Below are 12,517 nucleotides of genomic sequence, written 5' to 3'. Positions count from 1 at the left end.
ATGTGGTGCTGAGGATTGAACCCGGGCCGCATGCATGCCAGGCGAGCACGCTACCGCTGGAGCCACATCCCCAGCCCCCCAAATTCACTTTTTAATTTGTGCACATAACGACCACCCAAAGAACTCTCACGTCTCTATGCCTCTGCCTACATAAAGGCCTGTAAAGTTGCCATCTTCTATTACTCCGAGTCTTGAATTCAGACCCTGTGAGTAAAACTGGGGCCAAGAGTAGGAACCCCAGCTCAGCACACTGGCACACACCTATAATCCCAACTACTCAGGAGGTTGAGGCAGAAAGATTGTCAGTTCAAGGTCAACCTGGGCAACTTAGCAAGACCTTGTTTCAAAGTAAAAGGGGCTGGGGATGTAGCTTAGTAGCAGAGTGCTTGCCTAGTATGCATGAAGTTCTGCATTCAATCCAAAGTACAGATTAAAAAAAAAAAAAAAAAAAGGGTCCTAACAAAGTAAAACTTCTACAAAGTATTATCTATATGGTCTTATTACCCTTTGGAAAAGGGATGTTCTTGAAACTCTAGCAACAAGTAAGAAAAACACCCTCAGGAATTTTTAATCAGTTGGACATAATCTTTGGCAGTTATATCACATTATTACACATTTATGTCACCTGCCACAAACAAGACTAGAGGTTTTCTAGGGAGAGGCTTAATCGAATGTGAACCAAACCTGCAAGGGCAGAGTTCCAAAAACTCACCAGAACATCTGTCAGGTAGTCCACACTGTAGTTTTCACCATGTTTCCGTGCTTTCCCATTGATAGAGAGGGTGTAATTGTAATATTTCGAATTCTTTTCCTATTTAAAAGAGGAAAGTAAAATCTGGTACAAGGTCAACACAAAATGGAAAACTAAACCCATGTTGGGCTAAACTGTACTCTATTTAAACAGTAAAAAGACAGGAAAAAGGAAATTACTCAAGTCAATATTTATATTTTCTGACAAGGGTTTTTTATCAAAGACTAGCATGTTTTCAATAATTTGTTCTAGTTTAAAAGCCAGAAGTGGACTAGGAAGAACAGCAAACTACATTGCTAAACCCTCTGTAATGCAGGAAAAACATCCCAGAACAGAGTGACTCACCAGTCAACAGGCTTTCTTTTAAGGAGACAAAACAATTAGGCATAAAGCCGAAAAACTTATGTTGGTATCAGGGTTAAATTAGCAAGTAAACATTTTGCATCTAGAGGTCTGTGTATAATATAAGTCACTGACTTCAATAATCACTTACCAAAGCATACCAATAGCTCCAGCCTAGAGGGACATGTTCTAGTCCACCTGCATCTGGGGCTCCATACTGAAAAGACAGAAAAGTAGGACATTAGAACTCGTTAGACATGACCAGACCATAAAGAAACAGGAAATTTAGAATCTTTTTAGACGAGTGCCTGACAGACTAGGTGCTCAATTTTCCCAAACACAAAGACTAATAAAAAAGTAAAGAACTCTATAATCGTAGGAACTTCTTAAGCTAGAATTGCTAACCACAGACAGTAGGCCAAATCTGGCCTCCCAACTATTTTGTATGGTCAACACACTAAGACTTAAACAATCAAAAGACAAATATTTTGTGAAATGTGATAGTTACACGAAATTCAAATTTCAGTGATGACAGACTTTTATTTGAACATAGCCATGCTCATTTGCTTACCTAGAATCTACAGCTACATTCATGCTACAAAGGCAGCACAGTAAGCAAGCTGCAATAGAGATGTATGGCCTGCAGAGTCTAAAACATTTACTTTCTGGCCTGCTACATGTCCATGTCGCCTACCCTACCGTGTCCCATTCATGGGTAAGTACCGAGCCACGATGACATAGAATGAATTGTTCAACTGACACTGTTGCTAATAGTAAAAAAATAGACTATGAGCTATCGAATCTATTCCTTCAGTTGCCCTGATGATATCTACTTTTGGAGCATAATTTATCTGATGAGATGAATAAGTTAAGAGACCACAGTACATTCCCACCTTATTTCAACAAGTTGTAATACTGCCTATTTAAGGCATAATTTAATCCCTGAAAACTCTCTGTACTTGAAAGCTTTCTCCTAATTTCATATATAAATCAGATGACCTTCAATATGCAAAGCAAAGATAGATTCTCTATTCTCTTTATGACCCACACCAACACCATAACTGAGTATCATACCATACTTCCTGTTTCTCTTGATTCTTTCAAACGGATTAATTTTCCTTTAAACCCACAAGGTTGCAGATCTCCTTAATTATTGGGGAGAGGAAGAAAACTAGCAGAAATTCAGGTCAGATATTAAGACCACCTGGAACCACAGGTAAAGAAGAAGAAAATATACATCTTTTCTTTGTTCTGCATTCCTAGGCTAACTCTGAAAGCTAACCCCAAATATCACCAATTACACCATTTTAAGCTTGGTCTTTGACTAAAAGCTGAGGCCAGTGTGGTAGACTTGGGGCCTTGAAACCTGGCCCCGACAGGTCACAATGAAGTATCACTCTAACCTGGCCCGAGGTACTTTCCCTTTATTACAGTCTCTCCACAGTCTGTTCTCACTTTTCAGGTTAGTGAGTTAAGCATTAAACAGTTATAATTCAGAAAAGATTTTAAGAAATGTGAGGGAAAAAATTCTTCATTCTGATCCTGATAAAGGGGAAACAGAAAAAAAAAAGAGCCACATGACAAGCAGAAGTCCTGAGGAAAAGGGAAGATGCAAACAATAATGGCAATCTTAGGACAATTTTAAAATAAATGCTTCTGGGATTATTTAAAGGAAGAATAACTACAGTACCAGAAACATGTAAACAAGTTCCTGAAAACCACGGGCAGTTGAGGAAAAAACAACAGATACCCCAAGCCCTTTAACACGACTTGAATTGACACTACTGAAAAAAATAATAGGAGTTTTGATCAATTATTAATTCACATTTTAAAAGCTGTTATAAGGGAGAAAAAAATAACAAACCATTCAACATACCTCATTTAAATACTTCCCTGCAAAAAAAGTTTGATAACCACACATCGATCTGAGGATTGCTGGGAAAGTATTTGGCTCTTGGATCTTCTGCCAAGATTTGCTACTGCAGTTTCCCTCCAGAGTGTTGTTAACGACATGATGATTATGTGGGTACTTCCCTGTCAGGATACTGGCTCTGCTGGGGCAGCACAGAGCACTTGGCACATACTACAAAGAGAATTGAAGCAAAAGTCTGTTAAACAAGAAGGATGAAGTTTTCATCACTTCTAAAGAAAATAAAAGGAAGCTTCTCAATACTCCAACTTCAAATTTTTAATTTCTCATGGAATAGAGATTTTCTTTACATGACATACTTTGGAACTACTTTAAGTTACACAGAACAGATACCAAGACAGATGAGACAAACCAAGAGAATTTCTTTTTAATTTGGTTTCTTTCTGAAGAAAACAGTAATTCTAATCTTGTCTGTCATGGAAATAATATTAATATGCAGGGAATGCAACCTGGCAGGAGTAGGGTCTTAACCAAAGATAGAGAGGGCTACTTGAATCTAACGTAGCTGAAAAGCAGAGGTTCATTTTCAGGTTCATCTGCAGCTTTATATAGTTTTTCTAACACTTTCCCACCACCTCTCTTAATTATGTTTCCTGAGCTACTATCAACAAACCTTCTCCTTTCTACCCAATAAAATTGGTACACCCCCAAGTCACTTTATTGACATTAATACTGATATATACCCACACCAGGAGGAAAGAGAAGGTCAACATATTCGTGCCAACATTAGATACTGTTCCTTTTTTTTTTTTTTTTGGCTTCTCAAGTTGGATTTAGCTTTGTTTGTTTACTGGGGATTAAAAACCACGGTCCTGTATATGTTTAACATGTGCTCTACCAGTAGGCTTCACTCCCAGCCCAGAGAGGAATTTTTAAACAGTGGTGAGGGAGAATGTTATCTACATGCACAGTAGCCAATCGTCTATGTGAAGAGTCATTTCATGTGTTTTGTTCATTTTTTCCTCCTGAACTTTGGCCTCGTGTTACTTAAGATTTGCAGTAAGGAAAGATTTGGTCACATTACAAATGCTTCCCCTTTTTTACTTTTGCTCTTGACTTCTGTTATTTTTACAGTGGCAACTCTTAATTCTTTCCCCTTTTGTCTTCTGATCTATTTTATGGCCATTATCACACTGCTAACGGTATCTTCATATCACATTTTAATATATGGTTGGGTAATGTCTTAAAAGGAACAAACCTCTCAGTTGAGAGTATAACTGAGTCATAGAGTGGGTGCTTAGTATGCACAAGGTTGTGGGTTCAGTCCCTAGCACCAAATATAAAATGCCTTTATTGTTTCTACCTATTTATCATTCCAGATAACTGCATGTATGTTACTGGGTATCAAACTCAGGGTCTTGCATATGTTAAGCAAGTGCTCTACCACTAAGGTACACTCTCAGCCTTCCAGATAACTTTTGAAATCATTTGTGTCTAAAAAGTCTTGTGGAGATTCTGGGGCTGGGGTTGTGGCTCAGTGGTAGAGAGCTTGCCTAGCACGCCAGAAGCCCTGGGTTTGATCCTCAACACCACATAAAAATAAATAAATAAAATAAAGGTATTTTATCCAACTACAACTAAAAAATAAATATTAAAAAAAGTCTTGTGGAGATTCTGATTAGAATAAACTTAAATGTCTTACCACAGAAAATGATGTATGTATCTATGAAGGTATTTTTATTTTTATCATTTGCTAAGTACTTTAACTTAGTCTTAAACCATTTCTGGAACATCACCAGCCATTTCTAGAGTGTTTATACTTTGCTATTATCAATAAGATCTCTTCCTCAACTTCTCTAACTCATACAGAAGTTATTTTTACTTTTTAATTTTTGCCTTACTAAATTCTATTAATTTACAAAGTTTTCTAGCCAGGTGTGGTGCTATATACATGTATCCCAGCTACTCTGGAGGATCACAGTTGAAGGCCAGCTTGGGTGACTTAATGAGACCTTGTATCAAAAAATAAAAAAAGCTGGGAATGTAGCTCAGTGCTTGGCTAGCATGTATGAGACCTTGGGTTCAATTCCTTGCACCACAGAAAAATTTCAAATAATTCTGTTTTCTAGGTCAAAAATCCAAGAGTGGAAATTATTTTTAACTTCAAATAGTTTAATTTTATTTCAATCTAGATTTATGACAATGATTAGACAGTTTAGAACATAAAAAATTAAGTCTTTGTCTCATGCCTAACAATGCCCTAAGTCTCTCACCTTAAGTATAAAGTGTGCTATTTATTTGTAATATTCATCATTGTAAGGATGTATTCTAACAACTTAATGTTACCAGGAAAGGATGCTAAATTTCAGGGAACTAGTCAAACATCTTTCAAGATGAACATCTAACTTTCCTTCTTTCTTCTACTTCAACTAGTGATATCATGTAGATAGACAATGCAATAACCCAGTATTATGAGCTCTTACTGAAAGTCCAGTACTGATATTGTGCTTTACATGCATCAACTCATTTAACTATAATAACACTGAAGTAGATTTTGATAACTCACTTTACAAATGGGGAATCTAAGAACCAGAGAGGTCAAATAACTCACCCAAGGTTACAGAGGTAGATAAAAGAGCAACTATTCAAAACTAGGCAGTCTGGTTCTGGAATCTATGCTCTTAGGCTTAACATGGTTGTACCGTGCAATAGATTTTCTGGATCAAGCAATCCTTCCATCCCCAAACCCACTTACTGAGTTACATGTATGGTTGCTGAATTTGAATTGGTAGCATTTTATTTTGGATCTTTGCATCTGTATTTTCTTTAAATTTCTATGTTATTAATTTTAAAATTTGTTCTTAGTTATACATAATAATAGAATATATTTTAACATATATGGAATATAACTTTTAATGTATTTATATTATATATGAATATATATGTATATATTTTGGGTGCTATTATTTTTATCGGGTTTGACTATCAGAGTGAATTGGGTTTTACCATAGAATAGGTTATCAAAATATAATCATTACTTGCTTCCAACAATCCACTTTCAAATCTAAAACAATGAGGTTTTAGATAAAATTCTCTGGTTCTGAGTTGCAGCACAGACTGGCTTAGAAAATACCTACAACCAGCTGGGCATGGTGGCACATGCACGTAATCCCAGTGGCTCAGAAGGCTGAGGCAGGAGGATCATGAGTTCAAAGCCAGCTTCAGCAATGGCTAGGCACCAAGCAACTCAGTGAGACCCCGCCTCTAAATAAAATACAAAATAGAGCTGGAGAAGTGGCCCAGTGGTTGAGTGCCTGAGTTCAATATCTGGTACAAAAAAAAAAAACAAAAAAAAACCCTACAACTGTTCTTCAATTTAGCAAGTAATATTTCAATTAAAATCTATATAACACTATATATAAAGTCCTTCCTTCAGCTCAGACATTTAACTATAAAAAACCCTTCATAGGGCTGCAGACATAGCTCAGTTGAGTTCGATCCCCAGCCTCCCCCCCCAAAACAACCTTCAAAGATCACACCAGACTTCCAGAAGAGTGTTTCTTCTTAATATAAACACAAAGTCTAACAAAATTAGTTTCAAAACTTACAGCACTGGAGAAAGTCATTCCCATCTCTCCAATGAGGGCCTTGGTTTTCTTTAGTGGTGTCTGTAAAATTAAGTAATTATCCATTAAACAATTTCTTCTGATAAAACACACAGACCAAAACTTGTGTGTTTTTACATATTATTTTTTTATTCACAATGGTCAGCTTTGTCACTAAGCAATAGCTAAGAGTTGTATAATTCTGGAGATAAACTAAACAGGTTTGGTAATATTCGATTAGGACCCTGTGCCAAAGTGCAGGGGTCTGTAACACAAGCAGGAAGGGAAAGCTCATGGCTGATGACATTATTCCAGCAATGCTGATTTCAATATAATTTTGGTGTCCTTCCCTTATTTATTAGTAGTCACCTTAGAAGGCAGATAGTGCCAGCCTATCTCCAAGTATTCATCTTTAGAAGCAGAATGTTAGAAATGATATGAAAGGTGCCTCCTACCCTTTAAAGAGAAACAACAATTAGATTCTGACAGACAAGGCTTTGAGATCCAGAGATGGCTTCAAATCTCAGTGGTGGACCAGACACACACTGTTCAACTACCAGCTTACTGTCCTTCTGCACCTGACTGGTCACCACCTGAGCCAGGTAGCAGGCAGGTTTAACAGAACCCTGTCAGGCAGAAGGCTAATCAGAAATTACTTTGTTTTTATCCTGGCTTTTCATCTTTTGTTCAAAATCTAAGATTCTGACAAGTGCAGAGAACAATTAACTTCATCCTAGAAATGATAACAGTGTGAAGTAATATAAATATAAATAAAAGGGACACCAATAATCTTTATTCACTTTCCACACAGCAAAAAAGCACCAAAGAGGCTCATTTTAGTAGTACTATGAGGCAGTTCACAATGACTCTAAAGTACTTCTGAAACCTAAGACCACACCATATACACTATTATTTTGTGTGATAATTTCTTGAAGATTGATATTCCAAACATAAACTAAATTCATAAGAGACTCATTTTCAACAATGTATAAACGGCTTTTCCCCATTATTGATAATTGAAAACCTAAGGAACTGTAATCAAAAAGAATGAGAATTCTAAGATGAGCTTTCATAATTACATGAGTAGATCCTTAATGGGATCCCAAGAAACACCAGCATTGTAGAAGATGTGTGTTAACCTTCAGAGGCAATGTCACCAGTTCTAAAATATCACTAGAAAACATATTTTCCCAGAAGAGTGGACTGAACTAAATATTAGCTTGACAAAGAATCCAAATTATCATGAGGAAACTGGGAGAGAAAATGAGAATGTGGGGGAAAGGACTATGAGTTGATTGAGACTTGTCAAATTATCCAGTATGCAGGAAAAATATTTGAACCAAGTTTGACTTGGTTTTAAGACTGTACTTAAGGCTGGGGACATAGCTTAGTTGGTAGAGTGCTTGCCCTGCAAGCACAAGGCCTTGGGTTCAAGCCCTAGCATCACAAAGAAAAAAAATCTGCACTGTGACCATAACACATTTATTATATACTTAATGTGTGCCATACATTGATCTAGGCAATGGTGGAAAAAAGAATGTCCCTGACCTCATGATACTCAAGGACACCTAAACAACTTAACTATTTCAGGTAGTCATAAGTGCTTTGATCACAGTAAGTCAGCATGACGTGACTGGAGCTGGTGGAAAGAAAGGGGGAACTACTTCAGATGGGTAGTCAGGAAAGGCCTCTTTCAGGCCTTTCAGGACAGGATGTCTCTGGGCTGAGTAAATAATAAGCACAAAGACTCTCTGAGGAGGGAGAGGAACCTGTGAGGAACAGAGAGCAGGCCAGTGTGGTTGAAGCAGCCCAAGAGGTAAAGGGGAAAGAGGTAAGACAAGGTCAGAGAGGCAGGTAGAAGCCAGAGGATGAGGCAGGACTACATAGGAATTTTGATTTTAGTCTAAGAAATTTATATTCCTAACTGGAGTCCTTTTTCTACTAATGGTAATACAAGTGATAATGATAATCTGTGCTTAGTGGAACAAGTCCGAAGCAAGACACCACATTGTACCAAAAATGTGTATCCCTGCTAATTCAAGTGGACAGGGGCTGGTCAGGTGAAGGTCATGCAATTAAGCAGCAGCCAATCTTCTGTTCTCATGAGTAAATGTGTTACTCATCCCAAGCCAAATCCCTCCTATAAAAGCCCTAAGGACTCATTTACTTTCCTGGTCCCATGAATAGCTGCTCTGAAATAGTTCTGACAATTCTGGTAATTCTATGGCTACTTTTTTTTTTTTGGGGGGGGTACTGGGGATTGAATCCAGAGGTGTTTAACCACTGAGCCACATCCCCAGCCCTTTTTAATATTTTATTTAGAGACAAAGTCTTACTTTGAACTCCCAATCCTCCTGCCTCAGCTTCCCGGGCTGCTGGGATTACAGATATGTGCCACTGCACCTGGCTAATTTTTCTTTTAACAATGAAAATCATTTTGCTTTAAGTAAAGCAATGATATGTATTTATTCTTTTCCTACATTTCTCTATGGCTCCTTCCCTGGTTTCCTTGAGATTTTGACCAAATATCACTTTTTCCTACAGTGAATGATTTTTAAAAAGAGCAACCTGTGCTTTTGTGAAGAACAGTGTGTCCCAGAGCACCATATGATGTTTAAGTAAAAATCAAGAAATGGAAAAGAACAGTTCTCTAGGAAAAACAGTAAAAGCAAAGTCCCATAGATGATACCTGGAACAAATACAGTGAAATGTCAAAGATAATACAGCTGCATAAGGCTATCAAGCTGATTCAAAGAATTTCACTTTAAACCAAAATTATACCAAGTATTACGATTCTTCAACGTGAGTTATCTGCAAGGTTGACTACTGTTTATTTTGTGAACTACGGCATCAATTTATAAACTTTTTTGGGTCAGAGGACCCTCTCTCCACAAAAACAAAGCTATTGCTGGGTGTGGTGGTGAACACCTCAAGAGGCTGACAGGAGGATCTCGAGTTCAAAGCCAGCATCAGCAACATCGAGGCACTAAGCAACTCAATGTGATCCTGTCTCTAAATAAAATACAAAATAGGGCTGGGAATGTGGCTCAGTGGTTGAGTGCCCCCCCCCCCAGTTCAATCCCCAGTACCGAAACGAACAAAAAGCTATTATACATGAAGAATTATATGTAAAGTCACGGATTCACTGGTATTCTTGAATGTCCCCTAAGAATCTTTATGGTATAAGTGATTGTGCTGGTGTGGGTTTGTGAAATGACATCTGACAAGTCAGAATTACCACAGTATTTTACAAAAGGAGAAAAACATGGTGGTCAGGAATCCTAAAATACTCAAGCTTTGACCCTACAAGTTAAATAATGAACTTTGGCCAAATAATTTCAGCACGTCTGAATTTTCATTTCCTCTTATTTAAGGACAATATCTACAGCAGAAGATTCCTGTTATGATTGAAACAGAATTATGAAATACCTCACATTTGCTGGTTCGAAGTAGGTCCTCAACTGCCGTTCTTATCCTAGCTCTTTCCTTTGGAAGCCCTGTTTGATACTTAGCAGAATATTCTGGAAAAGCTACAAGAAAAGTCAGAATACTCTGAAGAGTTGGGAGCATGACTTGTGCTCTCCACTCAATTTTGACTTGTCTCCTCAGTCTGAACACTTATAAAAAGACTCTGCTACTAGGCTAAAGAAGCAAATAGGATTAATGTACTAACGAGATCACAAAGATACCGACAACAGCTATGGTCAATGAGACTAGAAGAAATTGAATTCTAACACCTTATATCTAAGTAATGAATTTTGTTTTGAGTAGAGAGATGAAAGCATGGCCTTCTAACTAAGTACTTTGGTCACTGACACAGATGGCTTGTTTTTCTACTAGACAAAACACTCTTGAAGAACACAAACTTAAAGTTTTGTGAGCAGGAAGATAAGTATAGTATTTGGAATGGTGGCAAAACCAAAGTAAAAGTAAGAAGAGAAATGAAATTAAGACTCAGTATCAATATGGTTGGGTAGAAACTAAAAGTCCAAAAGGTATATGTGAGAGGAATAAGTGTGGATTCAAAACACAAGTATCTTAAACATCCACTAGAAAAGACTGATACTGTTGAGTACACTCTGAGTATATTTTATTCACAGCCCAAACAAATATACATATGGATATGTTTACCATTATCATTTGTAAAACACAATTTCCATTGTACTCTTCCAAAGAATGTTAGTGGCTACTCACTGAACTTATTTCACAATTCACTCATGGATTGAGAACAGCAATTTGAAGCACACTAAGCAAGGATGTTATCATACAGGAAAAATTATGAACCTCTTGCCTGAAGAGTTTTCATAGTTTCAGCCCTTAGACTCAAAATTAGAGGGCCAGTCAGGTTATGCCTTGAGGCAATAATTTGCTTCTGTGCCCTGGGTGAACCCCATTTCTGACCTTATAAGGGGGTTGGGGTAAATGCTGATTAAAGTCAAACTCAAAACCTTTAAGATACAAGAGCAACTCTAAGACAAAAGGATATTTGGTGGCCAGGACAGTGGTGCATACCTGTAATCTCGGTTACTGGGAGGCTGAGAAAGGAGGATCTTAAGTTTTAGGCTGCTTGGACAATTTAGTGAGATCCTGTCTCAAAATAAAAAAAAGAAAGGGCTGGGGATGCAACTCAATGGTAGAAGGTAGCATGGGCTAGACCCTGGGTTCAATCCCCCTCCCCCCAGTCTCGTGACAGCCCGCTGACAGTATCTAATGCTTTAGCCAGGCGTTCAATTAGGCTAATTAAACTTTCCTGATCCTTTGGGGTCACTCTCAACAGTTCAACAGTCTACCTACCAGATTAGTTCATTTTGTCAGCACTTATTTTACAGATATCAGGCACAGACCCTATACACAGGCACAAATGCAGAGGGGGCCTAGGTCCTTCCTAAAGGGGATTGAAACAATGGCCTCTAAGCACCTAATCCAAAAGAAATGCAAACAGGGCTGCGTGCTCTTTCCAGCACCTGAGCCTCACTGGTTCAACTTATCCTTAACTGGAGTCCACATGTTTATCTTGAGGCGTGAACGCAAACCCCGCAGCAATAATGGCCAGACTGGATGTGTGGTGTGTGATATGTGCATGTGAATCAAATCCGAAAGAGAAATAGTCCTGCGGCCCATCAAAGCTGTTGTTGTGAATGCCCTTGAGCAGCAAAACCAAACAGACCGGGGGTCAAGGCAGCCAGTTTGGGGGTGGGGTTAAAGAAAAAGAGCACGAAGTCAGGAGTAGCCGGGGAGATGGAGGGGCGGGGCAGAAATGGAAGAGTTACCATGCCGCCGAGCACTTCGTCTTGATCGTCGGTGAGGAGCAGCACCACATTGGGCCTCCGGGAGCCTGCTGCCACCCCTGAAGCCCCTAGGCAGCCGCTCAGCAGAAGCAGCAGCAACGCCGGTCTACAGGCAAGCAGGTGGCGGGAGCTGCCCCGGGAGGGCCCACCTGGGGCCAGATGCAGGAGCCGCATGGCGGACGGGGCTCCGGGGACACCCCGGGACGGGGTGAAGAGACGCGCCGGTGACCGAAGGGCGAGAAGTCAATTAGCTGCAGGGAGGGAAGACTGCGCCTAGAACGCCGGGGGCTGGGGTCAGGCGTTTTCTCCCCAGGCGCGATCACGTGAGGCGGGGACAGGGGGCGGAGCACGCGCAGTCACGTGTGAGCGGCTGTGGGCGGGGCCCCGGACGAAGCAGCCGGATGGGAAACTCCCGGGCAGTGTCCGGAAAGGGGCGAAGAACTAGGAGCTGAGGGAGGGCTTGCCGGCCTGTGGCTGAAGCGAGGCTGAGGCTGCGGTTGTGTTCTGGTAGGACCTGTTTGTGAGCGCTGGCTGAAAAGGTTGAAATGAAGGGATGAAAAGGAAGGGGAAGTCAGCAAACACCGGTTAAAAAAGGAGGAATGCACAGCTGGTGGGTGAAATCTAGGCTCTACCGTATTTAATCCCCGAGTTAACAAGCATT

General features: G+C 39.5%; 1 protein-coding gene across 1 annotated transcript in view; it reads right to left on the bottom strand.

Moving 5' to 3' along the window:
• Nucleotides 1-12,178, bottom strand: part of Gns (glucosamine (N-acetyl)-6-sulfatase) — a 38,330-nt gene extending 26,152 nt beyond the window's left edge. Inside the window, exons 1-5 of the mRNA XM_026392962.2 lie at nucleotides 11,839-12,178; nucleotides 6,572-6,631; nucleotides 2,970-3,176; nucleotides 1,245-1,310; nucleotides 713-811 (exon numbers count right to left, since the gene is read on the bottom strand). Of these exons, the coding sequence (XP_026248747.1) occupies nucleotides 713-811; nucleotides 1,245-1,310; nucleotides 2,970-3,176; nucleotides 6,572-6,631; nucleotides 11,839-12,030 (624 nt within the window). The 5' untranslated portion in view covers nucleotides 12,031-12,178. The remainder of the gene's footprint in view (nucleotides 1-712; nucleotides 812-1,244; nucleotides 1,311-2,969; nucleotides 3,177-6,571; nucleotides 6,632-11,838) is intronic.
• Nucleotides 12,179-12,517: the final 339 nt, after the last annotated feature.

The sequence above is a fragment of the Urocitellus parryii genome, chromosome 5, assembly GCF_045843805.1.
Source record: "Urocitellus parryii isolate mUroPar1 chromosome 5, mUroPar1.hap1, whole genome shotgun sequence".
NCBI lineage: Eukaryota > Metazoa > Chordata > Mammalia > Rodentia > Sciuridae > Urocitellus > Urocitellus parryii.
The sequence above is the reverse complement of the archived record's forward strand: the minus strand, read 5'-3'. Positions and strand labels throughout refer to the sequence as shown.